This window comes from Pipistrellus hanaki (genome assembly GCF_964339955.1).
Source record: "Pipistrellus hanaki genome assembly, chromosome: 16".
Classification (NCBI taxonomy): Eukaryota; Metazoa; Chordata; class Mammalia; order Chiroptera; family Vespertilionidae; genus Pipistrellus; species Pipistrellus hanaki.
In genome coordinates, this window is record NC_140518.1 from 22333250 (window position 1) to 22352063 (window position 18814).

At 35.6% G+C, this 18814-nt stretch overlaps 1 protein-coding gene across 5 annotated transcripts in view; it reads left to right on the top strand.

The window, feature by feature from the left end:
- The window catches only part of LOC311610938 (E3 ubiquitin-protein ligase TRIM37), a 267677-nt gene that overhangs the window by 28236 nt on the left and 220627 nt on the right, over positions 1-18814 (top strand). For all 5 annotated transcript variants that reach the window (XM_084862544.1, XM_084862542.1, XM_084862540.1 and 2 more), the window contains exons 13-17: positions 7217-7396; positions 9551-9665; positions 11292-11507; positions 12822-12958; positions 15930-16015. In XM_084862544.1, the coding sequence (XP_084718670.1) occupies positions 7217-7396; positions 9551-9665; positions 11292-11507; positions 12822-12958; positions 15930-16015 (734 nt within the window). The remainder of the gene's footprint in view (positions 1-7216; positions 7397-9550; positions 9666-11291; positions 11508-12821; positions 12959-15929; positions 16016-18814) is intronic.

An 18814-nucleotide genomic window follows, 5' to 3' on the forward strand; every position in this document is an offset into this window, starting at 1 on the left:
TTGGGAATCCCAATGAGTTTTTCTTTATGGGGGTTATATCAATTGATATTTTCTGAATTAGAAATTAAAACAGAGGTAAAATATAAAAATTGTATTAATTTAAAAACCTATTGTATATTAACAAATATTTTTTTCTTGATAAAATATATGTTATTTAACATTTTTGGAAATCTCTTGCTATTTGCTTAAAAAGAAAATTGGCTGGATTCCCATATCTACTTCTATATTTAATTTGTATGCAATGAGTTTTTTTGGTTGAAGTATATAGTATATAAAATCTAGCCTCACAGATTTTGAATATCATGCAGTTGAGAGAATTTTTTTTAATGAGATGATTTAAATCCCATAAAATTTATAAATAAGTCTTTGTCACCAGAGTTATAAAAAATATTTTTCTTGTGGTAAAAAAGGGAGGAACACTTGAAAAAAGTTTTAGATGATTGTGTCTCTTCTTTGACATTACACCAAATTGAACAAGTGCTTGTTTGGTAAATGTAATTTGTAATGTGGAATCTAAAACCATAATAGTAAATTTTACTTTATTACATTAAAATCTGTTGATTTGATATGAAATGTCTGCTTTCAGCTATTATGTAATAATAGAAGAGTAACCCTTTCTCTTGGAATAACCAAAAAGAAAAGATAAAAATAACATTTTCTAGACACTGGACATGAGGTAACCAATGGAAGCAATTCCCAATAGATAAGAAACAGACAAATGAATTCTATGATTGCCCCAGTTTACAGCCTTGAGAAAATGTTCAGGAGGGTGAACTGAGATAGTCTGGCAGACTCCTGAATTGAGTAGACAGTGCTGAGTGTGCAGGAAGACCAGTGTAGCTAGAGTGTATTGGACAGAATACCAGAGAGGAGAGAGCTGCATAGGCAGAGAGCTCAGAGGTCTGTGGGGTGTTCCCTGTAAGAACTCAACAGAGTGCTGTTTAGGGCTCATTTGAGAGGAAACTACCTGAGTTTGGGGAAACAATAATCTGAAAGAATTACAGGAAGTGGTGTCTGGTGTTGATGCAGGACCAGGATCTGTCTTTTTCTATTACAGTGGAGAAATTTATAATTCATGGGGCATTTGCCTCAGTAGAGGGGAATAGCTAAGTTCTAGACTGCACACTGCTCTGGGCCAACCTAAAAAAATGAAAGCAGCATCTCAAAGGATCATATTATTTCAAATAACTGTACCCCAGAGCAAAGCCCATGAAAATTTATAACATCACAAAAATGTCCAGCACCCCACAAAGTAAAATATTCAATATGTTGTTCAAAGTTTAACTGGCATTTAAAAAGATGGGAAGACATAACCAATAATGAGAATAATCAATCAAAATGAAGCAAGAACTTTTTCTTCATGTAGATTATATCAATATCTGAATTAGAAATTAAAACAAGATTTAAAATTTTTTTATTAATTCACTTAAAAATCATAATTATGTGTTAAAGATCATTTTCATGAATATAACTTTTTTGAAGTGAAATAATATTTGACGAGAAAGCTTGTGTTTTAGATTTTGAAATCTTTGAATGAATGTCTAGTTTTAAAAAAGCTTGATTTTCATGTGAGAAGTAGGAAACAGGGACATTTAAGACAGTTATAAGTATCCCATTTGTTCAAAAGTTAAGTAGGGATATATATAAAAGACTCAAATTGAACTTAAAAATGAACTATATTTGAAATGTAAAGTATACTGGATCGCATGAATGACAGATTAGATATTGTAAAAGGAAAGATTACTCACATTTGAAGGCATAACAATAGAAACTGCCCAAGATGAAACAGAAAAACAAATTCCAAAACAGAACAACCTGAAACAACTTAGTGTATAGATAACTAGAGTCCTTAAAGGAGGGAATCAGAAGAATTAATAAAGAAAAAATGGGGAAAACTTTCTAAACTTGATAAAAATTTTAAACCCACAGATTTAGGAAACTCAATGAATTGCAAGCACAGGAACATGATGGGAACATCAAAGCACATTATTGCCAAACTAGAGGCTATGCACAAAGATTCGTATAAGAATGGGCCTTTTTCCCCTGGCTGCCTGCACAGCCTTCGCTCTGGCCAGAACCACCATTCCACCTTCCCATGCTGCCCAGAGGCCAGCATCCCACCCCATCCCTGGCCACTTGCATATGCAAATTAACCTGTCCTCTTCGTTAGGTTAATTTGCATGCTCCTGATTGGCTGATGGGTGCCATAAAGGTATGGTCAATTTGCATCTTACTCTTTTATTAGTGTAGATTGCTCAAAACTATTGATAAACAGAAAATCTTAAACTAGCAGTGGAAAAAAATGGCATTTATAGAGGCACAAAGGTAAGGATGAAATCAAGAGTTTGCACTGGAAACAATACCAGTGGAATGATAAAGGGACGTCTAAGAAAGGCTGAAGGGAAAAAAATCTAGGATTTTGTACCCAGCAAAAATATCTTTTAAAATACAAAGGTAAGGTAAAGTCATTTTCAGGCATATTTTCAAACCTGGACTATAAGAAATGTTAAAGCACATGCTGTACATACAAGGAAAATAACACTAGTTGGACATCTGAATCTAAACAAATTAAGAGCAGCAGAAATGGAAACTGTGTGGTTAAGTTAAAAATTTCTTTGCTATTAAAATAACATTAAATGATAATTTATTATTTAAACAATATTAACATTGTATTTTACGGTTTAATGAATGTAGAAGTTAAAATACATGACAACTAAAGCATAAAGGACAAAGTGTTAGAGCATGATTCTTATACTGTATGTGCAGTGGTATAATAAAGCTAGACTGGTAAGTTATTAAGTTCTGGAAAAAGCAGATATCTTAGTTGTTAATTCTCTTAATGCTTCAGTAATCCTAGAGAAGTATTTTGAATATTGTTTCATCAAATATTGAAATGCCATTTAATTGTGCAATTAAGAGTTTAAAGCTGAGGTACTTTAACTGTCAAAATATGGAATAAAAAATTATTGTATCATTGTCTAGTAGATTTTAATACCACCTGGGACCCTGCAGAAGTAATTTTTCATAATTTTATTACGCTTAAGTTTCTCAATATAATAGGTATATGTTAGCATTCATATGTGTGTGGGCTTTCAGAGGAAATCTGCATTTGAGTGATATCCTGGAATTGACTCTTAACAGTATATTCTGAGTGATTTGTTTTAGAAAACAGGAATTTGAATTGTTGAAAAAAAGAGTAGGATTTTTCTGGGGGAGTAATTTTAATCAGACTAAAATTTTAACTGTTGTGAAATTTATTCAGACTTTCAATTTGATAGAAGAAAAGAATTTAAATTGGAATATTCCAGTTTAAGGTTTTAGTTTTATTTAAGTGCTGTGCGATTTAACTTGAATTATTGCCATATTTATTAGAAAAATAGATCTGTATTAGTCATGGTTTTAAAGAACTAATGCAGAGAAAAAAATGACCTTTTTTTTTTTGAAACATTATATGTGTTTTTCATACAAAGGAACTGATTTTTAAAAAACTGTTTTATATTGATTTTAAACTTCTACTTATCCTTTTCTTGGATGTATTTGACCATCTGCATTAATATCTTCCCAGATTTTTCAATATTCTTGATTATTTCTCTGTGAGTTTTGAGTTTTTCACTACTCATTTTTAAAATAGTAAAAATTTTATTTTTTATGTGAAATTTACATGAAATATAATTAACCATCTAAAAATAAGCAATTCAGTGGAATGTAGTGCATTTTCAGTGCACTACACTACCACTTCTAATTTCACCATGTTTTCCTCACCCCAGAACATCCAATACCCATTAAGTAAACACTGCCCATTCTTTTCTTCCCCCATTCTTAGACAAACACTACTTTGCTTTCTCTCTGTGTTTTTGCCTATTCTGGATTTTTCATATAAAAGTTCATATAATATTGTAACTTTTGTGTTTGGGTTAGCATAGTGTTTGCAAGGTTCACTCATGTTGAAGCACGTATCAGAAATTTATTTCTTTTCTAGAGGCCCAGTGCATTCATGCATTCAGGGTGTGTGGGGGGGTCCCTCAGCCTGGTTATTATGAAAAACTCTGCTATAAATATTCATGTACAGGTTTCTATAGAGACAAATGTTTTTTTATTTTATTTTAATGTATACCTAATAGTGGAATGGTTGGTTTATATGGTGATTCTGTGTTTAACATTTTGGGGAACTGCCAAACTGTTTTCATTGTACATAAATTCATATTTCTCCATATCCTCAACAACACTTATTTTCCATTTTTAAATATATTTTATATGTATCCTAGTATAAAGTGGTATCTAATTGTGGTTTTGATTTGCATTTCCTTAATGACCAGAGAAGTTTAACATCTTTTTATGTGCTTAGTGGCCTTTGTATATAACTTTTTTGGACAAATGTCTTTTCAAGTTCATTGCTCATTATTAAATTGGGTTGCTTGTCTTTTTGTTATTAAATTGTTGTAGGTAGCTGAAACCGGTTTGGCTCTGGTAGAGCGTCGGTCTATGGACTGAAAGGTCCCAGGTTCGATTTCGGTCAAGGGCATGTACATTGGTTGTGGACACATCCCCAGTAGAGGGTGTGCAAGAGGCAGCTAGTCGATGTTTCTCTCTCATCGACGTTTCTAGCTCTCTATCTCTCTCCCTTCCTCTCTGTAAAAATAAATAAATAAATAAATAAATAAATAAATAAATAAAAATTGTTGTAAGTATTCTTCTCTCGGGTGCTAAATTTTTTATCAGATATATGATTTGACTATAGTTTCTCTCATTTTGTGGATTATCTTTTTGTTTTCTTGATAATGTCCTTTGGGGTACAAAAAGTTTTCATTTTATTTATTTACTTTTTTAAGTATATATTTTGTTGATTTTTTACAGAGAGGAAGGAAGAGGGATGGAGAGTTAGAAATATCAATGAGAGAGAAACATGAATCAGCTGCCTCCTGCACACCCCCTACTGGGGATGTGCCTGCAACCAAGGTATGTGCCCTTGACCGGAATCGAACCTGGGACCTTTCAGTCCACAGGCTGACGCTCTATCCACTGATCCAAACCAGTTTTGGCAAAAGTTTTTATTTTAATGAGGTCTAAGTTATATATGATTTCTTTTGTTTCCTGTACTTTTGGAGTCAAATCTATAAATCCGTTGCCAAATTTGAATTCATAAAGATTTATCCCCATGTTTTTTTCTGAAAGTAAGTTTTACCCCTTAGGTTGTTGATACATTTTGAGTTAATTTTTTGTTGAGATTATTCTTTTTCTATTGAAAGATTTTGGCACCCTTGCCAAAAATCAATTGTGCATCAATATTTGAATTTAATTCTGGACATATAATGGTACCCTTTGTACTGTGGAGCTGGCTTAAGGACTTCCATAAAATCTAGACAGTCAAAAAATATCACAGCTCTTACACTGGTTAGTTTTTTTGTGTCATCAATCTAGATGGACACGTTATAAGAGATACTAATATAAAAATCATTTGACAGTGCTTAAAGAAATACTAACACATAGTATTTGTAGTTAAAGAGCTGTAATTTTTTTCCTTATGTCTTTACTTTGCCAGCAGAAATAGCAGGTTGAGCTATTGTTTTTCTTTAAAATTTTACCTCCAGCCTGGCTGGTGTGGGCCAGTGGTTGACCCATGAACCAGGAGGTCATGGTTTGATTCCTGATCAGGGCACATACCCAGGTTGTGGGCTAGATCCTGAGTAGGGGGTGTCCAGGAGGCAGCTGATCAGTGATTCTCACCATTGATGTTTCTATCTCTCCCTCTCCCTTCCTGTTTCTGAAATTTTTAAAAAATTTACCTCCACTTGCCGAAACCGGTTTGGCTCAGTGTTAGAGCATCGGTCTGCAGACTGAAAGGTCCCAGGTTTGAATCCAGTCAAGGGCGTGCATGTACTTGGTTGCAGGCACATCCCCAGTAGGGGGCGTGCAAGAGACAGCTGGTTGATGTTTCTCTCTCATCGACGTTTCTAGCTCTCTATCTCTCTCCTTTCCTCTCTGTAAAAAATTTACCTCCACTTTGCTATACACCTGAAACTAATACAAACTAAATTGAATTTAAACTGTAATTGAAAAAATAAAATCAAAAGCACATAAACAGATACAAAATTTACCTCCGCCAAAAGGGAGAAGCATTATGGTTACTACAGATGTAAGAATATGCAAACTTGTAGAGAATTTTTGTAAAAATGCATTTGAGCCAAACTGATGACATATGCTGGTGAACAGGATTTCAAATGTTCCCAAGAATAGCAGGCTTGCAGCAGCTTTTATGCATTTGAAATTAGGAGGGGAGAAAGATTGGAGAAAGCAAGGTGGGGAGGATAGTTAAGATTGTGTGCTCTCTTGAGGCTTACTAACCCCTTCAGGGGGTATTACTTCTAAGTGTATTAACCTAGGTGCATAAGAACAATGGGCAGGGCTGGCTAAAAACCTTGCTGAAGACATTATAGGCCTTCTGAAGGACTACCCACCATGACCTGAGCACCTGGGAATTTATGATCACATCATCCTGTGAGATTATTTTTTATAGAACCTCTTTTTCATCTGCATTAATGTTGAGTCTTCCTTCTGATTACCTTTATTTCTTCACTTTTCTTCCTTTCTGTAATAATAGTGCTTTCTTAGTAAAAATGAGTTTGGAGACTTAAGTTTTGTACTCTAAGATAGGGAAATCTAAATATATTGGCTTTCCCAACTTGTACTTATTTTCTGTCAGAAGAGTTTATAGGCTTGAATTTCTGAGTGTATAGTTAATTTATTGTAACTTGAATTGGAAAAATAGAATATTTAAAATGTACTATTTAGTTTGAAATTGCATGGTGATAAATCTCAAAGGAAATGGCAGAATTTTTATATGTGGAGAAATATAGGTAATGAATATGTGAAAAAGCATATATAAAAAAAAGAAAAGCATTTAGCTTTGCTAAAACAAACAAAAGTAACTTTGAAAGTACTATTTTATACAAATTTGTTTTATTTACTGAGGTGATTTTTCCTACCTGCTATATTGATAAACAATACTGAGAGGAGAGAGAGACCCTACTGCCAGTCATGTTGGGGTAGCCCATTCATAACACTGCTGTGTTTATAAATAATACCATCCTTTTGAAAGAAATGTAATTGTATATGAAGTTTCTTCTCAGTTAATTACTTAATAACCATCATGTTTTGATGAATCTGTTTTTTATTCTGGTTTGCCAACTATATTAATATTCAGTTTTTTTAATTTTAGATATGAATATCGTGTAGAAATGGTTCATCAGTCTTGCAATGATCCTACAAAAAACATCATTCGAGAGTTTGCATCTGACTTTGAAGTTGGAGAATGCTGGGGTTATAATAGATTTTTCCGTTTGGACTTACTTGCAAATGAAGGATACTTGAATCGACAAAATGATACAGTAATTTTAAGGTAATTGGAAACATTTGATACTGTGGCTTTTATCATGAGGGAATAATGTCACCAGAACTTTATAAGAGTCTATTTATTTAACAAAGATGAATATTGAAATTCATACCAACTATATAACCTTGCTATGTTCTTAACTATTTCTTTCAGGAGTCTTGTGTAGTCAGTGAAAAATTTAAGCTAGAAATGTGTTTGACATTTAGTTAGTAATTCCATAAAAAGGAAACTACTACTTCTAATAAATATAGTAAGGTCCTATTTATCTGTTGAACTTATTGCAACCTCACTATTTGCAAATCAAAAACATGGTCATTTACTTTTTTCTCTCTCACTTGACATTCAGGTGACACGGTTTATATGCTGAATTTCACAACATAATTTCAGTTCCTTCTAGATAGCAGCAAATGAAAAGTATGGAAATAAAGATGAATCAAACTAAGTGATACTAGTTGGTGTATTATTTGCAAGAAATTATAGAACATAAACACTATCAAACCACAACAGCCCCATTTAATGTTGTAGTAACCTTCACAAGTCAGAAATTTGGGGCATCATTACAAAATGATTTAATTTTTTTTTAATATATTTTATTGATTTTTTACAGAGAGGAAGAGAGAGGGATAGAGAGCTAGAAACATCGATGAAAGAGAATCATCGATCAGCTGCCTCTTGCACACCCCCGACTGGGGATGTGCCCGCAACCAAGGCACATGCCCTTGACCGGAATCGAACCCGGGACCTTTCAGTCCACAAGCCGACCCTCTATCCATTGAGCCAAACCGGTTTCGGCTAAAATGATTTAATTTGATGTGACAAATGAGGGTTTGCATATTTAAAAAATGGACTCATGTGTTTTGAACTGGAGGTTTCACAATGTTTAATAATTTAGAACTTTCAATCAAAACAATTCTAAAAGCATTTTTCCTTGGTATACCCCCCACATCCCTTCCCTCCACCCCCGAGGATTATCAATCCACTCCCTTTCTTTGCCCCTGATTCTATTATATTCAGTTTATTCTGTTCCTCAAATTTTTAGTTCACTTGATTTTTAGATTCACTTGTTAATAGATATGTATTTGTTGTTCATAATTTTTATCTTTACCTTTTTCTTCATCTTTTTTTTAACAAAATATTTTTTTTAATTTTTTTAAAATAAATTTTTATTGTTCATATTATTACAAATGTTCCTCCGCCCCCCCCTCCATTGCTCTCCTCCACCAGGTTCCCATCCCACCCTCTGCCCTTTCCCCACCCCCTATTGTCCTCATCCATAGGTGCACAGTTTATGTTCAGTCTCTTCCCACATCCCCCTCTCCCCTTTTCCTCAAGAATCGTCAGTTCACTCCCCTTCCATACCTCTGATTCTATTATATTCACCAGTTAATATTGTTCATCAGATTTTTTTTTTTAATTTCCTTGGTTTTTAGATTCACTTGTTGATAGTTACGTATTTGTTGTTCATAATTCTTTATCTTTATTTACTTTCTCTTCTGAAAGAACCCCCTTCAGCAATTCATATAATTCTGGTTTGGTGGTGATGAACTCCTTTAGCTTTTTTTTTTATTAGTGAAGCTCTTTATCTGACCTTTGATTCTGAGTGATAGCTTTGCTGAGTAGATTATCTTTGGCTGTAGGTTCTTACTATTCATCACCTTGAATATTTCTTGCCATTCCCATCTGGCCTGCATGGTTTCTGTTGAGAAATCAGCTGACAATCGTATAGGTGCTCCTTTATAGGTAACTACCTTCTTTGCTCTTGCTGCTTTTAATACTCTCTCTTTGTCTTTTGCATAGTATGGTCCTGTTCTTGAGTCATGATCAACCTTGTATTTTAGCTAGATTATTACAATAAATAATGCTTTAGTAGGTGATATTTCTAAATGTTAATTTAGAAATGATATAATGGTATTTCTTTAGAACTCTACAGTTTAAGTTTAGACATCTGGTTTATAGATGACTTTACAGAACCTTATTTTACTATAATTCGTGAACTACATGTATAAATGGCAAATATGAGGAGCTCTGACTACATTTTCAACTGTGGCCTCAGATGATAATGAAACTTAAAATTTTAGAACTTGCAGTTATAGATTCAAGGCTTGTTTGGATAATATTTTACTATTTGGATTATTTTTCATGTGCAGCAATTCTTTTAAGGTTTCAGGTTCGTTCACCAACTTTCTTTCAAAAATGCCGGGATCAGCATTGGTATATTACTCAGTTGGAGGCTGCACAGACTAGCTATATCCAACAAATAAATAACCTTAAAGAGGTAAGGACAAAAATACATATTTTGGGTTTAGTGTTTTATTTTGTCTTATTGGCCTGTTATCATTTATAATTAGATTTGGGGTACTTCTTGCAGTTTATAATTTCATAGAAAAGTCCAGTTATTTTGTTCTCCATTCTTAACAACTTTGAACCTGTCTTTACTGTTCAGTAGCCACTAGCCATATATAGCTAAGTAAACTTAAAAAAAATTTAGTTCCTTAATTGCACTAGCCACATTTTATTATTTTTTATTTTTTTATTTCAGAGAGGAAGGGAGAGGGAGAGAGAGATAGAAACATCAATGATGAAAGAAGATCATTGATTGGCTTCCTCCTGCACGCCCCCTACTGGGGATCGAGCCCAGAACCTGTGCATGTGCCCTTGACCAGAATCTTACCTGGGACTCTTCAGACCTCAGGTTGACATTCTCCACTGAGCCAAACCAGCTAGAGCATGGCCACATTTTAAATGCTTATATTGGGCATTGCAGCTAGAAACATTTGCATCATTTCATAAAATTGTATTACAATGCTGCTCTAGTTTGAGGTTATCTCTCTGTGTTTTATTCAGTGATTTCTATATTTCTCTTCCCCATGCTGTCTTGAATTTAGAGGATTCAAAACTATAAAACAACTGAAAGTTGCCCCATCTTGAATTCTCACTACTGTTAAATTGAACACTAGAAATGATCAGTTAATTAATTTTTTAAAAATATATTTTATTGATTTTTTTACAAAGAGGAAGGGAGGGAGAGAGAGTTAGAAACATCGATGAGAGAGAAACATCGATCAGCTGCCTCCTGCACACTCCCTACTGGGAATGTGCCCACAACCAAAGTACATGCCCTTGACCAGAATCAAACCTGGGACCCTTGAGTCCGCAGACCTAACACTCTATCCACTGAGCCAAACTGATAAAGGCCAGTTAAATAATTTTTAATTTTACCATGTTCAACTAAATATGTAAGGAATGTTTCTTTCTGCCAATGGAAAGAGATGGGGTGGAAGCTTTTGAAGTGCCGAGATTGGCTAATAGATGGACCATCGCAATAATATATGGATAAATACATTCTTTCAGAGATTTTTCATGTTTATGTACTATTTAAAACTGCCTGTATTTACTTTAGAGTTTGCTCACTGTACGTGTAGCTTGGTCTAGATAAAAGAAGGATGAGAATAAAGTAGGCAATTTTTCTTTCTTTTTTTTTTTTCTTTTTTTTTTTTTCCAGAGAGAGAGAAGGGGAAGGAGGGGGAGAGAGAGAAACTTTGATGTGACATTTTAGAATATAGGTTATTTAGAGCATGAAACTTTGTAAAGCAGTCCTAGGTAGTTGATCCAACTTTGGGGCCAAGGTCTAACCTGCAACACAGGTATGTGTCCTTACCAGGAATTGAGCTTGAGATCTTTCAGTCCTCAGATTGATGCTCTAATTACTGAGCAACACTGGCCAGGGTGAGCAGTTTTTCTTTGTCATAGATTTTTCCATAAGCAAAAGCCTGCAGGTGGTGAGAGAGATGGTACAAGGAATGTTTTGAGAACATATATTTTTTTACTTAAAAATATGTTTTGCTTTTCTATAGAAACACTACTTATCTCATGTTTATTTGTGCTGTTTTTGTTTTAAAAGAGACTTACTATTGAGTTATCTCGAACTCAGAAATCAAGAGATTTGTCACCACCAGCTAATCATCTTAGCCCCCAAAATGATGACAGTCCTGAGACACGATCCAAGAAGTCTGCGTCCTGTACTGACATGCTTCTCCAGGATGGTCCTATTTCAGCTTCTGTAAGAGAGGCCAAAGAGGATGAAGATGAGGAGAAGATTCAGAATGAGGATTATCATGTAATAATTAGACCAATTTTTTGGATTTATTTTGTGTTTGATAAGAGAAATGAATAAGATCATAGTTTTCATCATATGTAGAGAAATCAGTGTGCTAAAAATCTTATCTGTTAGTCAAGTCAGAAGTTACTGAATCAAAGTGTTTTAAAGTTTTATATTGAAGAAAACTACATTCTACACAACATACTAATGTACATTCTAGAAACAATAGATTGTGAATTTTTTTTAATATATTGATTTTTTACAGAGAGGAAGGGAGAATGATAGCCAGAAACATCGATGAGAGAGAAACATTGATCAGCTACCTCCTATACACCCCCTACATGCCCTTGACTGGAATTGAACCTGGGACCCTTCAGTCCCCAGGCCGACGCTCTATCCAGTGAGCCAAACCGGCCACGGCAGATGGTGAATTTTTTAAATGTGTTGTATTTTTATTCACTGAAACTAGTTGCATATGTAGATAGACTCATTTAGGATTTGGGAGATAGCCAGGTTTTGTCCCAGCTAAATAATGACCAGAATGAGAATTCAAGGAATGGTTGTTTTGTTTGAGGTAAGATAAGGATACAGAGAAAAAGATTTTGATAGGATGTGGAGAAAAGGGAACTAGTACACTGCTGATGGGATGCAAACTGGTGCAACCATTATGGAAAACATGGCATTTCCTCAAAAAATTAATGTGGAACTGCCATTTGACCCAGTGGTCCCACTTTTAAGGATATCTATATCCTAAGAAACCCAAAACGCCAATCAGAAAGAATGTATGCACCCCTATGTTTGGAGCAGCACAATGTATAATAGCTAAGATCTGGAAACAGCCCAAGTGCCCATTGGAAGCATGGAACAGAGGGCAGAATCTTGGAGGGAAGGTATGGGTGGGGGATGGGAAGTAATCAACCAAGAGCCTTGTATGCCTATATGCATAGCCCAAGGCCACTAACAATGGGGAGGTAAGGGTGGAGGGTGGGAGAGGGGGTTGGATGAGGTCAATGGGAGATATAGGGGGGCATATGTAATACATTCAACAGTAAAGCATTCTTTTTAAAAAGGAAAGAAAATTATTACCCTATGGCAAGCATGTCAAACTCATGGCATATCTGAAGCATTTCCAATTACATTAAGGGTTCCACTGCAATTGGCAGCAATAAACTAGTAGTACCAGGTAATGTGGTTGTGTGATTTTTTTTCTATAAGGCTTAGCGGATTAGGCACACAAGCAGAGAATTCTGATGATTGAGTAGTTGTTTGGTGCTTGCTCCATACTCAATTGTTCTATGAGATAAAAATCTTTATTTCTTTGCCTTGTTCTAGCATGAGCTTTCAGATGGGGACCTGGATCTGGATCTTGTTGGTGAAGATGAAGTAAACCACCTCGATGGTAGCAGTTCCTCTGCCAGTTCCACAGCAACAAGCAACACGGAGGAAAATGACATTGATGAAGAAACTATGTTAGTGTTGCACATTACCATATAAAACACCTACAAGATAATTAGAAGGATATTAATAAACCTAAAAGTGGAGATAGTTAGCATTTTATCTTAATAATCTTTATAAATAAAGGATGTTAAAGGAAAGACTTGAATTAGTTTCCACTCTCTGATCTCTGGTTTCCAAACTGAGTTTTAATTTTTCTTTTTTATCTCACCCAAGGATATATTTTTTGTAGATTTTTATGCATGTTAGAGAGAGAGAGAGAGAGAGAGAGAGAGAGAGAGAGAGAGAGAGAGAGAAACACAGAAGATGAAAGAAACAGAAAGAAAGAAACATCTATTGGTTGCCTCCTGTCCCAGGGATGGAACCTGCAACCTAGGTATGTGTGCCTTGACCGTAAATCGAACCTGCAACTGAGACACCTGGCCAGTGCCTGAATTTTAATTTTCGTTTTTAACTTTTAGTTTTGCCATTATTTCATATTTAAGAAAAGTCACAAAAATACTAAGAATTCCCCTATTTAAAAAAACTGTCCATATTTTCTCCTCACATGCTAATATTTTGCTTTATGTTTCTCTTTTTTCTCTCACCATATAATTTTTTGTGAGACATTTGAGATTAGGTGGGTATACTTTCCATTATGTACTTCCAAAAAGCAAGTATATTTCTTATGTAACTACTGTGCAGTTATCAAAATCAAGAGACTGACATTGCTGTAATAGTGTAATCTGACCTTTTAAAATTTTTGCATTCCCTGTTGTCTTTTGGTTTAGGATCCAATGCAGGATCAAATGTTGCTTTTGGTTAAGTTTTTTTAGTTTGCCCCAATCTGGATCAGTCTTTGATTTTATTTTTTTCACTTTGTTTTATATGTCTTTGACACTTTTGAGAAATATATATCAGTTATTTAGAAAATTCTCAATTTGCAATTGTCTGATGTTTTCCTCATCATTAGACAGAGTTTATGCACCTTTGGGAAGAATACTACAGAAGTGGTGAGGAAATTTTTTTTAGGCATATTGTATGAGGGGGAAGTGGAGGGCATGTCTTTAATCTGTCCTATTAGGGTTGATTAATTTAGATACTTGGTGAAGAGGGTGTCTTCCAGGTTTTGATTAATAAATATCTCTTGGGAACATAATTTGAGAGTGTAAATATCTTTTTCTCATTGTACTTTTTCCATTAATCTTAGCATCCATTAATGATACTAGCTTGGAAAAGATTACTGTTGTTGATTGCCAAATGATGATACCATTATTCATTCTGACTTATACTTTAAGGAAGAACTTTCCCTATTAATTAATTAATTTTATTAATATGGATTCACGGATTCGTATAAAATAGTTATCATAATTTATTACTCAGATTATCCAAGATTTAGCCAATGGGAGCCTGTTAAAGAGATAATTCCTGTGTCCTTTGGGATGTCCTCATAATTTTTAAAGCACTTATTTTCTGGCCCTATAAAACATTCCAGATTCACCTGTAGTTTCTCTGTTTCAGCCCATTTTTTCAAAGGAAATAACAACAAAATACCAAAAATATCCGAAAACCCTAACTGGTTTGGCTCAGTGGATAGAGTATCTAAAGTCCCAGCATATTCCTGGGTTGCAGGCTCGATTTGCAGTTTGGTGTGTGCAGGAGGCAGCTGGTCAATGATTCTCTCATCATTAATGTTTCTCATTCCCTCTTCCTCTCTGAAATCAATAAAAATATATTTAAAAATAAAATAAGGTAATAGTGTTTTTTGGTATGATAGACTGTGAGGACTTTGATAAGGGGATATTACCATTTATTCTGAAACTAAAGGCCTGGTGCACAAAATTTGCACCCTCTCTAATCTGGGATTCCTTAAGGGACGTCCAACTGATAATAAATGGGCAGTCAGACATCCCTCTCACAATCCAGGACTGCTGTCTCCCAACTGCTTGCCTGCCTGCCTGCCCTTAATTGCTTCTCCCTGCCAGCCCTATCACCCTCTAAACACTCCCTGCCAGCCTAATTGACGCCTAACTACTACCCTGCTGGCCCGATTGCCCCTAAATGTCCTCCCCTACTAGCCTGGTCGCCCCTAACTGCCCTCCCCTTCAGGCCTAGTTGCTCCCAACTGTCCTCTCCTACTGGCCTGGTCATCCCTAACTGCCCTCCCTTGCCAGCCTGGTCGCCCCAAACTGTCCTCCCCTGCAGGCCTGGGTCCCCCCACAACTGCCCTCCCCTGCTGGCCTAATCACCCACAACTGCCCTCCCCTGCTGTCCATCTTGTGGTGGCCATCTTGTGTCCACTTGGGGCAGCCATCTTTTGTGTTGAGGTCATGGTCAATTTGCATATTACTCTTTTATTAGATAAGGATAGTATTTTAGGAAAATATTTAGGTATATGCAGTAATTTGAGCATCTTTCTTTTTTAACCTTAAAATGTAGTGCTTTGTTTGGTTATTCCTCACCTGAAGATATTTTTTCATTGATTTTTAGCAAGAGTTGGGGGAAAGGGAGAGACAGAGAAACACCCATGTGAAATGGACACATGGGTTGGTTGCCTCCCACATGTGGCTCTGGGCCGGGATCGAGCCTGCAGCCGAGATACATGCCCTTGATCATAATCAAACTTGAAACCCTTAAGTCTGCAGACCAACACTCTATCCACTGACTCAAACCAGCTAGGGCTAAAATGTAGTGTTTTAAGCCTAATCTACTACCATTAAGGTACATATTATTTAAAGCTGTAATCTTTTGCTCTACAATGGTTCTCAGGTTTTCTCTTTTAAATGTTTCCAAGCTATTTTAGTATTTTTTAAAGGTAGTTTGACTATTAATACTAACTCTACATGTGATAATGACCAAAGTCTTTTTCTTCATTTTTGTATTTAGAAATATCCTGTCTTCATAAGAGAAAACTATGCATTATTTTTATAAAATTCATTGAGGTGTGACAAATAATGTTAATTTTACTTAACTCTGTGGGAATAATGAATTTTTTTGTATTTTTAGGTCTGGAGAAAATGATGTGGAATACAACAATATGGAATTGGAAGAGGGAGAACTGATGGAAGATACAGCTGCTGCAGGACCTCCAGGTACAGGGGCCAAGTCCACAAGACATTCTGTCTTACCTTTGTTCTTCTTTGATTGTATCATATTTAAAAATATAGATATATATTATTGATTTTTTATAGAGAGGAAGAGAGAAGGATAGAGAGTTAGAAACATTAATGAGAGAGAATCATCGAGCAGCTGCGTCTTGCACCCCTCCCCCACTAGGGACATGCCCACAACCAAGGTACATGCCCTTGACCGGAATTGAACCTGGGACCCTTCAGTCTTCAAGCTGATGCTCTATCCACTGAGCCAAACCGGTTTCGGCTTGATTGTATCATATTTTAATATGTGACAGCCACTAGCTCTTAAAATAATAGTAGTAGCTAACATTTGATATATGTTCTTATGTATGAGGCAAATGTACTTTGTGTACCTTATCTATATAATAAAAACCTACATGACCTTTATAGTAGAACTACCAGAACGACCAGTTGCTATGTTGCACATTGACCACCAGGGGACAGACGCTCAGTGGAGGAGCTGCCCCGTGGTGGTTAGTACGCACTCACAGGGTGAGTGCCGCTTAGCCAGAAGCCAGGCTCATCCTGGCAAGTGCAGCAGCAGTGGCTGGAGCCTCTACTGCCTCCATGGCAGTGCTAAGGAGCAGTGAGCCTAGTGGTAAGGAGCAGTGGCAGGCAGGCAGTAAAAAGCGAGGGATCCCCGACTGCAAGAGCGCATAAGCCAAGTTAAGGGGGAACCCTCTTCCCATGAATGAATTTTGTGCATTGGGCCTCTAGTTTACTTATAAAATTATGAGATTCTAGGCCTCTGTCTTTCAAAATAGCCTCTCATCTGGGTTCCTTGTATCAATTATTGCTCCCCTTCATTCTATTTCCCACAGCATGAGTTCAGAAAGTGTGTTTTTTTCTTTCAAATTGATATCTGATCATGTCACTTCTCTACTTAAAACCCTTTATTGGATTCCACTTAGGATAAAGTCCAAATTCATTAATATGGTATAGAATGTCCTTTATGTGCTGGCTTCTGCTCATTTCTTTAGCCTCCTTATACTCCTCTGCATAATTTTTCAGCCCATCAAATGTACCATGGTATTTCTCACATCTTTGCTCCCCAACATGTTGTTCCTTCTACCTTCTCCTTATTTTTGCTTTTTATTTCTTTCTAGAAGCCCTCCTGGACTACTTGCCCTGGGTGTCTTTTCTGCTTTCTCAAATTAACCTATTAGGCCAAAACTGGTTTGGCTCAGCAGTAGAGCATCGGTCTGCGGACTGAAAGGTCCCAGGTTCGATTCCGGTCAAGGCATGTATGTTGGTTGCGAGCACATCCCCGGTAGTGGGTGTGCAAGAGGCAGCTGGTCAATGTTTCTCTCTCATTGACGTTTCTAGCTCTCTATCTCTCTCCCTTCCCCTCTGTAAAAAATAAATAAAATATATATATCTTTTTAAATTAACCTATTAGGATCTAAAGAACCTATTTAACCTATGTTAAACATTATTCTTATTGCTTGTATAGCTATTTTGCTTCTCACCTCTGCACTCCATGAAGCAATATAATGTGTATCAGAATTTTGTATCCCTAGCACTTTTAACAGTATAATAGGGATCACATAAACATTGAGTAAATATACTTTATTACTAAGTTTTCAATGAAATTTTTAGGGTTTTAAATAGTGCATAAAAATTCAGAGGCCATTTATATAAAAAGGAAGATGAGTGTACTAAGTCAAGGTTATTCAATAATTTTCAGCCTTTTATATATATATATATATATATATATATATATATATATATATATATTTCTTTATTGATTTCGGAGAGGAAGGAAGAGGTATAGAGAGGAAGAAACATCAGTGATGAGAGAGGATCATTGATTGGCTGCCTCCTGCACACCACATATTCGGGATTGAATCCACAACCCAGGCATGTGCCCTTGGCCAGAATTGAACCCGGCGGAACTCTTCAATTCACAGGCCAATGCTCTATTTACTGAACCAAGCCAGCTAGGGCAATTTTGTTTTTTAAGTTAAATCTGATTTCCTCTCTCTTCAACTGTATTGTAGGAAAATTCTTATGTATAACCTTTTTAGACACTTGGTGTAACCATAGGTTATATTTTTCCAATTAACGTATTAATTCACCAAATATTTACTGAGCACTTAACTGAAACTGAATACTGTTTTACTTTCAGGAACTACAATATTGAAAAAAAGATGTCCCTGTTCTCATGGACCTCATAATCTATGTTCTGTAATTCTGAAATTATAATTTATTTGTTTTTTATATACACACACACACATTTTTTTTTGAGCACTTAACTATAATTCATACATTGAATTCTAGATGCTGAGGATGCAATAGTGAATCAAACAGTTTATTTGTATTTTGTGCTTTGGGGAATTTTATATATTTGGTAGGCATTTATTGAAATTCCTATTTCCAAATTTCTGGAAAATACGATGAAAAAGAGTTACTCTTAAATAATTTATAGTCTGAAGGTGAATAGGTATATAACCAATATATATAAGTGTAAGAGTACACATACAAAAGAATTCCAAATAATTTTTTTACATATTGCCTCTTCAAGGAGGTGAAGTATAACTCGCCACCCTTAAATGTAAGCTATACTTAGTGACTTACTTCTAGGTATTACAGTGTAAAATATATTTAAGTAGCTTTTTTAAAGGTTGATTTTTAACCAGTCCTATGAAATAAAAAGATAACATGCAAATTAACCATCACTCCGTCACAAATATGGCGGCACCTAGTCTTCTCAGCTCTGTGGGCTTCCCCCAGTCCCAGGGGGGCTGCTGCAGAGAG